This window comes from Arvicanthis niloticus, chromosome 1 (assembly GCF_011762505.2).
Source record: "Arvicanthis niloticus isolate mArvNil1 chromosome 1, mArvNil1.pat.X, whole genome shotgun sequence".
Taxonomy (NCBI): domain Eukaryota; kingdom Metazoa; phylum Chordata; class Mammalia; order Rodentia; family Muridae; genus Arvicanthis; species Arvicanthis niloticus.
The window spans coordinates 2983165-2998967 of NC_047658.1; the positions used below are offsets into that span (position 1 = coordinate 2983165).

At 52.7% G+C, this 15803-nt stretch overlaps 1 protein-coding gene across 3 annotated transcripts in view; it reads right to left on the minus strand.

Annotated features, from left to right (window-relative positions):
* Positions 1 to 931: 931 nt before the first annotated feature.
* Ppp1r37 (protein phosphatase 1 regulatory subunit 37) overlaps positions 932 to 15803 on the minus strand; it is a 29171-nt gene continuing 14299 nt past the window's right edge. For 2 of the 3 annotated variants that reach the window (XM_034503727.2, XM_076928976.1), the window contains exons 2-13: positions 7736 to 7833; positions 6091 to 6136; positions 5876 to 5976; positions 5356 to 5475; positions 4978 to 5128; positions 4743 to 4898; positions 4334 to 4446; positions 3077 to 3218; positions 2806 to 2972; positions 1941 to 2682; positions 1630 to 1716; positions 932 to 1552 (exon numbers count right to left, since the gene is read on the minus strand). In XM_034503727.2, coding sequence (XP_034359618.1) covers positions 1634 to 1716; positions 1941 to 2682; positions 2806 to 2972; positions 3077 to 3218; positions 4334 to 4446; positions 4743 to 4898; positions 4978 to 5128; positions 5356 to 5475; positions 5876 to 5976; positions 6091 to 6136; positions 7736 to 7833 — 1919 coding nt within the window. In that variant the 3' untranslated portion in view covers positions 932 to 1552; positions 1630 to 1633. The remainder of the gene's footprint in view (positions 1553 to 1629; positions 1717 to 1940; positions 2683 to 2805; positions 2973 to 3076; positions 3219 to 4333; positions 4447 to 4742; positions 4899 to 4977; positions 5129 to 5355; positions 5476 to 5875; positions 5977 to 6090; positions 6137 to 7735; positions 7834 to 15803) is intronic. The other variant, XM_034503737.2, reaches the window with a different exon arrangement.

Genomic DNA, 15803 nt, shown 5'->3' on the forward strand with positions numbered 1-15803 from the left:
CTGTGTGTGGCTTTCTCAAGCCCCACTCCCAAGCAAGGGCCCAGTGTGACCTGAGGGACAACTCAGTAAGTTTTAAAAAAAAGGGGGGTGGGCTTGCTGTACAAGCCTGAAGACGCGAGTTCAAACCCCAGCTTCCATGTAAAAGCCAGCCAGTGTAGCATGGGTGTCTATAATCCCAGTGTTCCTATGAAGAGACTGGAACAGAGACAGGAAACCGTCTACAAGTTCACAGGCAATAGAACAAATACCCGGGATTCTCCTCTGAGCTCCAGGAGTGTGCCGAGGCAAGCACACACTACACCTGCATAGCGATCTGTATGCTCACGCCTATGTGCCTACAAATTAATTAGGGAAAAAGCAGCCAGCCAAGCAGATGTTTCTTACAGATACAACAGTGACATGCAGAGGACTTCCAAGTTATGACCCCAAAGGACACGGGCACCATGAGGTGGAAGCCTGTATCCACACAGGAAGGCGGCAGGCAGGAATTTCCTATAGAGTTTCTCCCTAGGTTCTTCTGGTTTTGTTTCTGTAGAGCCTGAGACTGACTTAAGGCCTTTCCGACCACGGAAGCACCTGCTGCTGAACCACACACATCCCACCAAAGCCAGGCACATGCTAGTGACAGGGCAGCTAACTCACAGGCCCTGTGCACACTCCTCCCTCACAAATGGGGTGAAGAGAGGACAGGCTAGACCTACTGTTTCAGCCCCAGATAGCCTTTACCCAGCAACTTGGGACCCCCCAAGCTGGCTGCGAAAGCAAGCAGCCGTAGTGTGCTTCTTGAGGTATGGAAGTGAGGAGTTTGTCCAGCCTTCTGGGCTTCTTTTGGGGATCACGGCACCAAACCATAGGGGTGCTGTGTCCACGCCTGCTCGCTCTCCCGCTCACCACTTGAGTATCTGGTCCCGGCAGGAAACAGAGGCATTGGTGAACCCAGCTCCATTTATTAGAAAAGGTGTGAGAGCTGCTCCAACAGGAGTGGCCCAGCGCAGCCCACCCTCACCCTCACCATCCACCCACCCACTGCCCACTATTGTAGTGCCTGCCAGGGTGCAGCCTCAGTGGCCCGGTCAGCAGGGTCCCAGAACTTCACTGCTGCTTGCCCAGCTCCCTGATAGATTTTATTGCACTTTAGAAAAAAAGCTGTTCCTTCTCGCTGGCTCCACCCCACAGGGGCTGGCAAACTCCACCACCACGCTCACCAACTAGGTCCTGAGAGGGATCAGGAGCCGTCTATGTCTGCCCCAACTCCTACTCCTCCCAGGACAGTCCGGTCACTGGGCCCTCCAGGACCAGGGCAGCTTTGTGGCTGGTGACCCTGGAGAGGTCCTTGCATCCTCTTCCTCCTGTCCACCCAGCCCCAAACTGGGGAGCGGCAGACACAAATCCATGCTCAAGTCCAGGAGCTGCTCCCAGCCCTGGGCCCTGGCTGTAGTGTTATTGTAGCAAGGCCTGGGAGGCTCTGCCTGGTTTCCTGGGGGACAGGCGGGGAGTCAGCAGATCCTTGGGGATGGCTTCAGCTCATCACAGACCATCCGGAACAAAAGAACTAGGGGGACAGCAGAGGATGGTGAGAACAGGATTCTCAGCTCTTCCTGCCCAGACCTCAGAGCCGGCATCACTTACAGTGTCACAGTGTGTCCCGCGGGGCCTCCTGACTGGCCTCTAGAAGCAGTTCCTCCAGCTTGCTGACACCCTGGGAGTGGTGCAGTGCTGTAGGCAGGAGGTGGCAGCTTCCTTAGATGCAGATGGGGACATGGCCTTGTCTCTACAGACCACCCAGTCCCACCCCAGTGGGAAATCTGGGCCCAGAGTGGGAACCCAAGACCAAATCCTTTTTCCTATCCCTCTATGGCCACTCTGCAGAGCATGAGGTTGAAGCCCACCTACAGGTAGGTGCTTCCTTGACAGCCTATCCCCTGCCTCTCACTCCTTACCGTGCTCCAGGCTGCAGCTGCCTCCCTTAGCCTCCAGCCCTGGGGGTGGTTCTGGGGGAAGCGCGAGGGCAAACTCAGGCTTCAGGCCATTGGGCAGTGGCTGCCCTGCCTGAGATGGCTCCGCCTGGGGCTGAGCCTCAGATGATTCTGGGTCCTGGATGTCCATGGTCTGAGATGATGGAGAAGCAGGTGGGGAGGGAGGAGAGGATGGAGGACAGGAGACAAAGGTGGGAAGAACAGGGGGCTCTGGCCTCTCAGGTGGACTCTCCACCCGGGTCACCACAAATATCTTGTGGCCTCGGCCTGGGCTGGAGACAGAAATACGCTGCTCAGTAGGGGAGGAGGGGCTGCCTGGGGGGCTCTTGTCACCAGGGCCTAGGGAGTCCGTGGAGGGTATGAGGGCAGGGCAGGGGGTCAAAGAACTCTGGTCAGTGCCCCCCTCGTCCCTCTGCTGCTTTGGTTGGTCCTCCTCCTCTTCCTCCTGCTCTTCCCTGTCCGAGTCTGAGTCTGAGTCTGAGTCAGGGCCAGGCCCGGGGCTAGGGGCCCCATTCTGAGCCCCCATGGCCGGCAGGTCCCCAGACTCTTCCAGGGGCTGGGGTTCGGTGATGGTGATCTCAGGCATGGAGGCCGACGGCTGCAGCTGCTGCTTCTCCTCACGCTCTCGTACCAGCACAAAGTTGCGCTTGCAGCCGTTCTGGATCTCAGCCAGCAGTGCCTTCTGGGTCTCGATGAAGCTCTTCACCTGTGGGACCCAGCCTGGCTAGGGCTCGGTGTGGCATCTACCAACTTCTTCTGCCCGACCTGGCCCACTCACCCTCCCATCTGCCCCGCCACGACAGCGCTGGCACATAGCAAGCGCCCTCACCGGCTCCTTCTTGGGCTCTCGGTCTAGGTCCAGGCGAAGCAGAGAGTGGTTCACCTTGAGAGCCAAGGACAGCGCCATGAGCCCGCCTGTCTTGATGTCGTTCTCCCGGAGGTCCAGTCTCAGGAGGCGGGGGCTCTCGGCGATGAACTCTGCCACGGCCACCGCGCCTGGGAGGGGGACCGCAGGGGCTGGCCAAGGGCCCCGTGCCTGGCCACTGGCCAGCCGCCCTGCTGAGCCCCGCTGGCCCCGGCGCGCCTGGGCCGCATCCTACCCTCGCATGTGAGCTTGGTTGAGGCGAGGCCGAGGCGCAGAACACTGCGGTTGCTGATGAGGCCGGTCTTGAGGTTCCGCACACCCTCGTTCCCAATGGGGTTGTGGCCCAGGTTCAGCGTCTCCAGACTCTGTGTGTGCGGCTGGAAGGCACAGGGAAGGTGAGGAAGGGAGCCATGGGTGGAGAAAAGGCCAGAGAGGTTTGTCAGCCAAGGAGCTGGAAAGAGAGGCCAAGGCACACATCGTCTTCTTGCCTGGATTCTCAGCACAATCCTACCATAGGCCTAGGAAACCAATCCCCCATGCTGTGTGTCCTCCCCTGGCCTCTCTCTCTTTTTTTGGTTTTTCCAGACAGGGTTTCTCTGTGTAGCCCTGGCTGTCCTGGAACTCACTCTGTAGACCAGGCTGGCCTCGAACTCAGAAATCCGCCTGCCTCTGCCTCTCAGGTGGTGGGATTAAAGGTGTGAGCCACCACTGCCCGGCCTGAATGTCCTCTCAAAGCCCACACTACCCTCTCCTCATCAGAGCCCAGGTGGCCCCCAAACTACAGGCTGGCTCTCTGCCCTCACCCAGCCTGTCTCTTAATGGCTTTCAGGACCCTGAAGACAGCCGTCTTGTGGAAGGGGACCTGGGCTACTGCTACAAACAAGTGACCCCTCCCCTGAGAGTGTTTGTATCTGCTGGAATTACCTTACATATTGTGTGATGATCAAAAGACTTTAAAAACTTACTGATTGCTCTCAGAAATATTAACTTTTAAAGCCAACATATTCAGTTTGTGCAAAGCATTGTCCTACATAGTCTGTTACCAAAAAAGATGCAATTACAGAAACAGCCCAGACAGGCAGCGGTGGCACAGGCTTTTAATCCCAGCACTTGGGAGACAGAGGGAGGTGGACGTCTGGATCAAGACCAGCCTGGTCTATGTAACAAGTCCAGCTCAGTCAAGGCTACACAGAGAAACCCTGTCTTGAAAAACCCAAAACAAGAAAAAGAATGAATGAAACAGGGCCCAGGGCTGGTGAGATGGCCTGAGGCTCTAAGTTTGAAACCTGAAATATTTATACACGGTGGAAAGAGAAAACTGTCTCTTGCAAGCTATCCTCTGACATCCACATGCAAACACACACACACACACACACACACACACACACACACACACACACACACACACACACAATGTAATAAAAGATTTAAAAATTAAACATGCATTGGGACCAGACAGGATGAAGCCAATGAACAAGGCCCCTGGACTCACCAACGCCATGCCCAAGAAGGCCATGCCTGTGTGTGTAAGCTGGTTGTTCCACAGCACCAGGGTCACCAGCCCCTTCCTCTGCTCCTTGAGACCCTCGCAGATATAGGCCAGACCTAGGGGAGGCAGGTGGTCAGTGCCTCATCTGTCCCTGACAGCATCTCTGCTCATGTTTATCAGAGAGATCGATAGACTCGGGCCTGACTTCTGACTCTAGCCTTCCTTCGGGCTGGCTCTCCTGTGTAAGCTCCTGTCAGAGCGATCGATCCCGGCCAGCACGTCCTTGCCATCTATAAACCCCGAGGACAGTATTGGGAGAGCTCACGCTTGGACTCGGCATCTCCCACCTTAGCACAGGGCTGGGCACAGAGGTGCTAGGTAACAGCGTGGACAGCAGTAGGAGGCAGTGCACCTGAGTCTAGCACATGGTTGTTCCGCAGGTCCAGAATGTGCAGGGAGCAGTTGAACTTGAGCAGGTTGCCTAGCTGGGCTGAGTCCTGCAGGCCATTGAGCTTGTTGTCCGCCAAGTACAATTCTCGTAGGTTCATGTTCATCTTCAGAGCTGTGGCTAGGGAGCGGGAGGGAGTGACTGGCCAGTTCAGGTCCTGGGTTAGCTGCCCAGCAGCAAGCCTCACGGACAGACTTACCCAGCAGCATGAGGGGCCGCCCGGATAGGCTGGCATTCTCTAGGTGCAGCACTGCCAGGCTGCTGCGGATGCGCAGGGCGCGGGCCACAAAGGGTGCTGAGTGGTCCAGCAGGGGTGTGTTGCGGGCATCTAGGTACTGTAGGCAACTTGTCTGGTGAACACAAGACAGGGAATAGGCAGTTTAGTAGTCCCAGCTGGCATCTGGGCTCCTCCCTGCCTCAGCCTCGCACTGTTGAGTAAGCCAGGGCTGTGACAGGGCCACTTTCCAAGGTCATGCTAGGGAGGGGAAGGACTGTGTATTACCCTGTGGGAGGACAGGAGAGATGGGCATGGGGTAGGCTTCCTCACATTTTTCCTACCAGCCTGTGAGGTACCCACCTTGCGCATCATGTGGGCAGCAGCCTGCCAGCCCCGAGTGCCAATGTGCTTGTTGAAAGAGATGTTGAGGTGGGTGGCCGACTCGTAGTACTCAATCATGTCAAAGAGGGCTGAGGCACCCTGGAGGCAGGCACATGTGGGCTTGGCCTCAGGTCAGGTGGCCAAGGGAAACACATGGGCTGTGCCACAGGAGGGTGCTGGGCAGGCAGCAGCCTCAGGATGACAGGTGTGCTCTGCATGACCCGGGAGGGTGGAGCTCTTCTCCAGGCTACACTCAAGAACACAGCCCTCAGAGGTTGCTATTTCCAGATACCCATCAGCCCCCTTAGTGTGATAGCCAGGACAGATATTGGTGTCCACACTCACCCCTCACCCTACTCCCCAGGCCTCACCTTCAGGGCCTCAGGCCCACCCTTGTCATATCAGATACCTACTTCTGGTCTTCATGAGGCCCTGCCCTTGCCCTCTCCCCATCCAAGCCTCAAGAGGCCCCAGGAGCCTGGTAGCAGTGGGTACTCACATCTTCATCCAAGTTGGTTTGCTCCAGGTCCACAACCTTGAACTGCAGCCTTTTGAAGACCTCCTCCAGAGCCTCACAGGTCTTGTAGTCAAGCTTCTCCCCTGGGAAGGGGCAGGCATCTTTAGGTGGACAGTCCACACTACTACCACCAGTCTCTGACTCCTGCAGAAGCCACTGAACCCTTGACCACCACTGCTATCCTTGGGGACACATACCTTTTAGGTCCAGGCAGTTGATGCGTTGCTCAAGGTCCGTGAACTCCTAAGAAAGCAAGATGGAGCTGGTCAAGGCAGGTAAAACACCCCAGAAGTGGGGTGGCCTGACAGTGGGGGAGCCAAGGCTCAATGGGCTCTGCCATATCCTGCAGTGAGATGGCTTCTGGAGGGGATGGGGCAGGGCAGCTGGATGAAGGGCCAGAGGACAAGGGGACTAGTTGTGAGCACCTAGGGCATGAGAGGAATCTGCCTGCAGCCAGGCAGCCACAGACCCGCCGTTCCAGCTGAGGAAGTGAGGTTCAGGGCATCTAGATGTCCAGGGAGATGGCTGGCCTTGGAAGATTGGCCCAAGGGCCTGAGATGGGCAGGCTGACAGCCACCCTGTGGTACTCAGCAAAGGATGCAAAGGCACTGGCTCGGATGTTTTCCCAGACTCTCCCTATGGGGCCCACCTAACCCACACACACCAGGTCCCTCTCTGGGCTTCACTGTCACCCAAGGGTTGAGCACCATGACAAAGCCCCATGACAGAGAGGCTCGGGCTGGCTTGACAACAACATATGTGTCTGGTTAGGTGCAGGTCTAGCTGGCTCTCATCCTTGCCTCAGATGCCACAATGAGTGGCTGTCTTTCCCTGGAAGTGGCAAGGCCCTATTTTGCAAACTCTGCAGAATACACATAGCCTAAGAACTCAGCGAGGGCAATGTCCTAAGCACTGCAAGGGCCCTTGTGGAGGTAGGGCAAGGGCGGACCATGATAGGAAAGCAGGGAGGCTATGGGCAGAGTGCACGGGCATTCACACTAGCTCAGACAGCTCTTGGTGCCTGCACTTCTGAGCCAGCAGCCCAGCTTCTACAAATCTTTCCATGGGCTGAGCACAGGAGCTTCCTGGAATGTGCAGGAGAAATGAGAAATCAATTTTGCTGCTATATTTAAACCTTTTTTTCCCACATGTGTACATGTATGTGCACCACACATAACACTGTATCCATGTGAAAAACGTAGTCCTCTATTTCTAGCTAGCACACGGGTTCAGGCTAATCAAACTCAGGTTGTCAGGCTGGACACAAGCACCTTTATTTCTCTAGCTCATTTTTGATTTTGGAGACAGGGTCTCATATAATTCAGGCTGGCCTCCACACTCACTACGTCACAGTAGGAGTCATGACTTTGAGCTTCATGTTCTCGCCTCCACCCTCTAAGTGCTGGGATGAGAGGCAGCCCCAGCTCTTTAACTTCCTAACAGCAGGAGTATATAATCACTTCTGAAGCCCAGACGTAGGGTTCTGCTATTTTGTTCTTGTTTGTTGAATCAGGCCTGAGAGCCCAGGCTGATATTTGGCTTATAACATTTACACCTTAGGAATGAATTTTGAAGTTGACTTAACTGACAAGATTAAGGCTTTTCTTTGAGGACAGATTTTCTTTAGGGCTGAAAGACTTGGTAATTATCATGTTATGTAATTCTGGACTGTTGCTAATTTCATAGCTGAACTAGGGATTTCTGCAGCTGTCCTTACACAGGCCTTGGGTGAGGGCAGGCTGGGCAGGTTCCAGGGCAGTGCTATGCACACTCACACACACTCACACACTCTCACTCACCTCTCTCCCCCCCCCCCCCCGGGAGTGTCCACAGCCCCCATACCTGCAGCTGCCTGAGGAGCTTGGGGATCTGCCGGCAGTTCAGCTTCTGACAGGCCTGCCTGTAGGCACCGATCACCTCGTCCACCGTCACATTCTGGGCTGTGGGCAAAGGAGCAGGCTCAGAATTCACAGCCCCCACTTGTTGCCTTGCCTTACAGGGCCTTCCATCCCTCCCTCCTGACAGCAGCAGGACAGAACGGCCTGGTCATAGGCATCACACAGGAAGCTGGCACAGCCCTCTACGTGTCACTGGGGCTCTCAGGCAGCCACAGAAACATACACAACTCAAAAGATTTTTGCTTACAATTTCCCTCCCTTATTACATGGGAAGCCCTAGCTCCCAGGTCCTCAGCCATGCCAGCCAGCACAGGGCAGGCTTAGGGCAGGCATTTGGCACAGCAGGTGCTCTAGTTTCACTTGTGTAATAAAAACCACCATGGAGGAGTATGTGGCTTCAGCTACAGGTTACAAACAGTCCCTCACTGCAGCCAAGGCTCACAGGCAGAAGCTTGAGACAAACTAGTCACCCTACACCCTACATCAGCAGCCAGGGGCAGAGAGAGGAGAATGTACTTATGCCGCCAGCCAGGCCTCTCCTCTCTTACACAGATCAAGGCACAGTTCATAAGCCATGTTGTCCACAAGCCAAGTGGACCTTTCATCCTACCTCAAGTGACAACCAAGAAAACCCCACACGTACCCACTGCCCCACCTGATCTAGGCAACCTCTGATTAAAACTCTTCATTCATTCAAATTAACCCCCATGCTGATTAGTTCGACATCAAGCCCAAAGATGTGAGTTGGATCCCTGGACCCACAGAGTGGAAGGAGAGAGCCATCGTGACCAAACTGTCTTCTAATTCCACATATGCCCCGGGACAAGTGCCATCCCCCAACACAATATAAATAATGTAACTTTAAATTAAAGTTTTGTTTGTTTGAAACAGGGTCTCATTTTGTGGCCCTGGCTGTCCTGGAACTCACAGGGATTTGCCTGTCTCTGCCTCTACTGGGATTAAAGGCATGCACCCACCATGCCTTGCTTGCTTGAAATGGCTGACCATCATGCCTCAGCCTCTGAAATGCTGGAATTACACGTGTCTGTGCCACTGCATTTTGCTCACTTTAATTTGATGGAAGAATGAATGCTCACTTCGATCCCATGTAAAGATGAAGCTCAGAGAGAGAGAGAGAGAGAGAGAGAGAGAGAGAGAGAGAGAGAGAGAGAGAGAGAGAGAGAACCTTGCCTTAGGGCACACAGCCAGTACACAATACAGCCAGGATTTGAACTCTTCTCCCAGCTCTCAGGTCCTTCTCTCCAGAAATTTAGCTCATGGCTAACCACAGCGCTCAGTCCACAGTGCCATACCCAGAGAATAAAGGAGAAAACAGACCTGTGAGAGCCGGCACAGGATGGGCAGTGGCTGTCACACTCATGATAGAACACAGATGAAGGACAGCAGTCTCCTCCTCCCCCCCGCCCATGTCCCTAAGGGTCTCAGGCAGCCCTGTGTGGCAGGTTAACTGACTACCTTTCTGTCTACCAAGATTTGCTTCTTCGAGACTTTTTAGAAAAAAAATTTAAGCCAGGCATTGCAGTTACTTGGGAGGCTGAGGCAGAAGGGTCAAAAGCTTAAAGTCAGCTTGGACTACAGAGTGAATACAAGGCCAGGTTAGGTAATTTAGTGAGACTCTATCTCAAATTACAATAAAAAGTAAATAATAATAAACAAACAGTATGCAGTTCACTGGTAGAGCCCCTGCCTAGAATGCTCTAGTAAGGAGCTGGGGGCGTGGCTCAGTGATAAAAAGCTCACAACGTTCTAGTCTTTGTCTCCAGAACCCCACGAACCCACAAAACAACCAAAGTGTGAGTTTTCTCACATCACATGCATACTTGAAAATTTGGGGTACTCACAACTATCTTGAACACAGCAGCCATTATAGCCACTTCCACTGAGCTATTCAGGTGACCATAAAGAGAAGACACATCAATAGCAGGTGACAATCTTAAAAGAAGGCTAGCTTATTTTAACCAGCATCTTTTCTAAGTCTATTTAATATTCTGCCTTTAAACATCACTCTGAGGAATCCCAGAGGTTACAGAGGGCACCAGTAAAACTGGTTCAATCAAAGAGCACAGGTCCAGCCCAGCAGCATCAGGTAGGGTGAAGCTGGGCCTGGGCTAATATGGGCTGCTTTGTCAACACTGTTAACTCTCAGCCTTGTATACAACAAGAAGCAAAGCCTGGTGTGGGAACACAGACATATAATTTTAGGTACTCAGGAGGCTGGGGCAGGAGGAGCTCAAGGCTAGCTCGAGCTACAAAATAAGCTCAAGGGCAGCCTGGGCAACTCAGTGAGACCCTGACCCAAGAAAAAAATTAAGGAGAGCTGGGGATACAGCTACCAGTGCCATACAAAGCTATTAATACATGGCTGGAGAGACGGCTTTCTTCTGGCTCGTCTTCCAGAGGAGGGGTCCAATTTTCACCACCCACAGGGTGTGTCTGTCACTCCCAGGGGATCTGATGCCCTCTTCTGGCTTCTGTGAGCACCTAATAAGCATGTGATAGACACACAGGCAATAACAGCCATATATATATATAAAATAAACAAAAATGACAACTACATTTTATCAATTTTCCACCTTTTAAGTGGTGACAGATACAGTAAAGACACAAGAGTAGGGGCTCAAAGCCAGTCCCTGATGTACATGTCTTGGTGGCCCTGGCCTCTCACAGCTGGCTTCACACCACCTAGAATCACCAGTGTGAGCCAAAGCATAGCCGGTGGAGTTAGAGGAGGAACTGGTGAGCAGCTGGAAGAGGACACATTAATCATTATGCACCTGTATTTATTTACTAATAAGGAAGAGAGAGGCAGGGTTTGGGTGATAGCTCAGTGGTCAAGAGCCCTTGCTATTCTTGCAGAGGGCCTGGGTTTGGTTCCCACCACCTACAACAAACAGCCAAAGCTGTCTGCAACTCTAACTCCAGAGGATCCAACATCCTGTTCTGGCCTTCAAGGGCAGCTACAAAATTACAGTGTACATGTATACACTCAAGCACATACATGTAAAATAAATCAATCAATCCAGGTGGTGGCAGCACATGCCTTTAATCCCAGCACCCAGGAGGCAGAGGCAAGGGGATCTGTGAGTTTGAGGCTAGCCTGGTCTACAGAGCCAGTTCCAGGACAGCCAGGGCTACACAGAGAAACCCTGTCTCAAAAGCACCACCACCACCACCATAAAACAGACAAAGAAACCAATAAATACATCTTAAGGGGAAAGATGACGGGGACATAACTTGCTATAATGTTTGCTGTGATGAGATGAACAGGAGGCACACAGTAGCTTTGACAGCCAGTCTGTGGGGGTGCAGTGCAAGCAGGCGCAAAGTGCAGGGGCTCTGTGGGGCACACCTCAGGTGTGTCCACTCAACCCCAGCTTAACTTTCTGTGTGCCAACTGAAGCGATTGTCAGGAGGGAAGGGAGACTGGCGTGACCGTGTGTATGTTCCAGAGAAGGCTGTGCTGGGGTGGACCCATCGAGGCGACAACTTACATTAACAGCCATATTCTGATCTTTATCCCACCAAGGCTGGACAAATGACTCCAACAACCTCTCTGAAAGGACACTCAGTCTCAGGGGTTAATGACATGAGGTGACTAGAGAAGCAGCTGGCTGTCAGGAGGAACACAGCTAGAGGGTGAGTGGAACATGTGGTTTTGTTTGTTCATCTTTTTTCTTATAACAAGGGAGCTCCTTAGAAAACCCAGGTGGGGCTGGAAAGATGGCGCAGGGTTAAGAGCACTGACTGATCTTCCAGAGGTCCTGAGTTCACTTCCCAGCAACCACATGGTGGCTCACAACCATCTGGAATAGGATCCAATGCCCTCTTCTGGTGTGTCAGAAGACAGCTACAGTATACTCATATACATACATACATACATACATACATACATACATACATACATACATACACACACACACAAAATTAAATAATTCTTGGAAAAAAAAAAGCAAGCCAGGTGGGCACTCAACTCATGACCCTTGTGCCCTGGCCTCTCAAGCACTGGGATTCCTTGCATGGCTAAGGACTTTCCACAGGTGACTTCGTTTAGTCAGGTCTGGGACAGATCCCCAAGATAGGCACACTTCCATCTTATACAAGGAAGCCTGCCAAGGGCCAGGCATCTGCCCAGTCAGAGCCACAAGATGCAGAGCTCAGAAACAAGAAGCCAGCTTCATCTTCTTACTGCCTCAGCAAGGGAGTTAAGTGGGTGGGAATATAGGCCCTGTCACTCAAGGAAGGGCCAACAGGGACATCTGAGTTCTTTAAGAGGACGCTGGGGCATGGCTGGCAAGCAGAGCCTCAGCAGTGGGGCTCACCTCTCTCCAGGGACAGGCTGTTGTGACTCTCACAGAACACTGAGAGGTGTGATGCTAAGCATCAGGTGACAGGTGGAGAGCATCAGGAGGAGACACGGCCTCACGTGTGCACACAGGTCCAAGGGTGGAGATGGAATGCAGGGTCAGCCAGGCACCAAGGGGGAGTGGGCAGCACCATCAAGTCATCCCCAGCAGCTAGGAACTGGTAGGAAATAGGCATCTTGTAGGGGTTCCCCCAGAGAATAACAATGGGGGTAGAATGCACATAGTCCAGAGGCAGGACTGCTCACTAACCTGCACCCTAACTCCATGCTGTTTATCCCTATTGGGAATATCTCCCCAGTCCCCAGTGCCCACTATGGACAGGGGAGCCTGGAGGGCCAGGCTCAGAGAGCACTGTTTCACCTGGGAGGTCCCAGCTAGGGCCTGACTGAATGTTAACAAGGCCCCAGGTGATCTGTGGGTACCACCTTGAGAGCCCCCACACTTGGCAACACTGTGTTGCTATTATGGAATGAAGAAGAGGCCAGCTGGCCATGGAGAGGGGGTGGTTCCCTAGACTCCTGCCACAGGGCTCCTTCATTCAGCAGGCACACTGGGTTGGCAGCAGGCACTACCCCCAAGCCCTGTGGGAGCCTCAGGATGGGGACATAGAGGACAGCACAGCAGCTGGCAGCAGTCCTTAGAATAGTGTGTGGTTGGGGCAGACCACTGCAGAGGGAGGCAACATGGAAGGCCTTGGTAGAGAGAGGCCACTGAGGAGAGGAGCAGGGCAGAGCAGTACTGCTCAAGATTGTCTTTTGTGGGACCCAAAGTTCATGGGACCCAAAGAGGAGACCCAAGTTCGTCCCCCAGGGCAGGCTGTTGGGACTGGTAACCAGAAGCATCCAGTGAAGAGTACCCTGAGGTGGATGGATGTCATCTCATGTGGCCCAAGGTTTTTATGGCAACCAAGGGGCCTGAGGCATGGCTGGGATGGTAGACCCCCAACCCCAGGAACACCACAGAGGCTGGCAGCTCCAAGAGGCCATCTTCTGGAGCAGAGGCTCTTGGCAGAATACAGGGCACGGATGGAACTTGCAGGTCCTTCAGGCTCACTGCACTAAGGCCAGGACATGCAGTGGCAGAGGCCAGGTTCTACAGGACACTGCTGCTGGCGTGACAACTGTGGTTGCAACAGGTGAACACACACTGATACACGCATGCCAGGCTGTCTCCAGAGCGTCCTCTGAAAACTTGGGTCAACTCCTCAAACATGTTCCTGAAGTGAGGATCTCACTTCCGCTTCAGAGGAGGAACATAAGGCAAAACAGTTGAGCTCTGGAAGGACAGACAGACACACAGGGAGCTGCTTCTAGGAGGGTGAGCTAGACAAGCTGAAGAGCGTCACGGAAAAGACTGTTTATTCACTATATAGTGTCAGGTCCCAAAGAAACCTGAGGCACATTTCACTCCACACCTGTCTCCTGACCCTCTCCAGCCCAGGAACTGGCCTTCCCTTCCTCCAGCTTCACATTCCTATATAATTCAGCCGTTTTGACCACACACTATCTTGGATCTTGGTCCCCTCTTTGCCTTCTCTCCTCTTTCTTCTCCTCCCCCTCCATAACCCTGGTCTATTCGGCAGGCATGTTTAGTCTGGACTCTTCTAGGCACCTCTGTTGTTTTCTACGTCATATTCTTAACCATATATAGGGTTGGTCATATCCTCATTTTCATTCATATGGCCCTAGCTATCCTGAAATATACAGGTGATCCCCCTACTTCAGCCTCGCAAATCCTGAGACTAAAGGTGAACACCGCCATGCTTGTCCAACTTCTCAGCACGGTGTGGTATTCAGACATTCACTCACTTAGAAAAACCACCATGGTTCACACCTTTAATACTAGCACACAGAAAGCTAAGGCAGAAGGATTAACTTGAATTTAAGGCCAGCCTAGGTTCTAGAGTGAGGGGGACTTTGTAATGACTCAGTTTTAAGTGATGATGTGTTTTAAGTTTAAATTACTGTGCTTAAGAGATCTATAAAACTGCCGGGCAGTGGTGGCATACGGCACTTGGGAGGCAGAGGCAGGTAGATTTCTGAGTTCAAGGCCAGCCTGGTCTACAGAGTGAGTCCAGGACAGCCAGGGCTACAGAGAAAAACCCTGTCTCGAAAAAACCAAAAAACCAAACCAAACAAAAAAACAAGAGATCTATAAAACAAAAACACCTCTAACCTGTGATCCCCACTTGCCTAAAGACATGCCCCCGGAATGTTGGGGATTACTGTTCATAGAAGATAACAAGCTATGTGTTTTCACTCCTGTAAAAAAAGGTTGGCTGCCCTGACTGCACAGGAAGTACCTGAGGATGTGTGCACCCAGTGGGATGAAGGCAGCACGTGCATAGCCTCGTGGGCTTCGCTTCTATAAGCCTCTGAGTAATGTAATGTGGTGCCGTATTCACCTGGTCAGTGTCCACCATGCTGGCCATTATTTAATATAAGACTTTGCTTCAAATTTGGCTCCAAAATTGTGGTGTTGGTCTTATTCTCATCTGGTGGGATTAACAACTTCACATTAAAATTGGGAAGAACAGACAAACTAAACTTTTATTACCAATTGGGAGTTGCTACCCTCAAGAGGTCAGGTTCTCTTGGCAGAGTGCTTGAGAGTGAGATTGTGTGATAGAGAAAGCGGAGGAACATGGTAGGGTCTGGGGGAGGGAAGACTGTGGGGTGCAGTGGGCACCATGCTCAGTGGTGAGACGTCCAGGTTCCTTCGCAAACCTTCAGGCTAGGACTGCACTCTGCCTGCCGCCCTGTCTTCACATAGCCGTCCAGAGCACAGACTGCCTTTCGCAGGAACACACCTGCATACCCTCCCACAGAGGTCTGCAGTGGGCATTACACAGACCAGGCCTCCGCAGCCACCTCAAGGCGAAAGAATAGAGCAGAGTGGGAAGCCGTCTGATTTTCTGAGCTGGAGTCTTGAATGGTATAGTTTCACACCCAGCTAGATCCAGGTCTCAAACAACACAGCTGAAACTGTGGACTGACCTTTCTTATGAGCCTGGGGAAGTCAAGACTAGGGCTGCCAGCAGCTCTGGAAATGAGAGGCATTTGTAGCCCCACCGGAAGAGAGCTCCTTTCCCACACATGTTTAGACAAGGTCCACTCCTGGAACTCTGAGGACACTGGGGTGGGGGGGTTAGTGGGGAGTAGAGCAGTGTGGAGGGCTGCTGTGACCAGGATACGTCACAGCGGGGATGGTTTCTTCTAATGCCCACCCAGCCTTCTAAAGGTCTCTTCAGTACTGACTATCCATTTTTATTTTTTTAAAGTAGGTGGCCATGAATGAACCTGGTGCCTCTGAGGCTGGCCTTGAGCTCCTAATCCCCTGCCTCCACATCTGGCTACTGAGTCTTGTAAGACAAACAGTTACACAGGAGTAGGCTGATCGTGTATCCAGAAGGGTCAACGACTAAAAGCTAGGCCTGGGGGATGTACATGCTGCTGGGCAGACTGGGATAAACAAGTAGAACCCTTTTCATTTGGCAAAGCCAGTCCAAGGCACACAGGCACAGACCATCTCATCCAGAATCCACCCTCAGATGCTCACGCTGAAGGCTCACTTGCCCAGGCTAAATTAAAAGGCTCTTCACCACATCACCATGTGCTAGCATGCAAC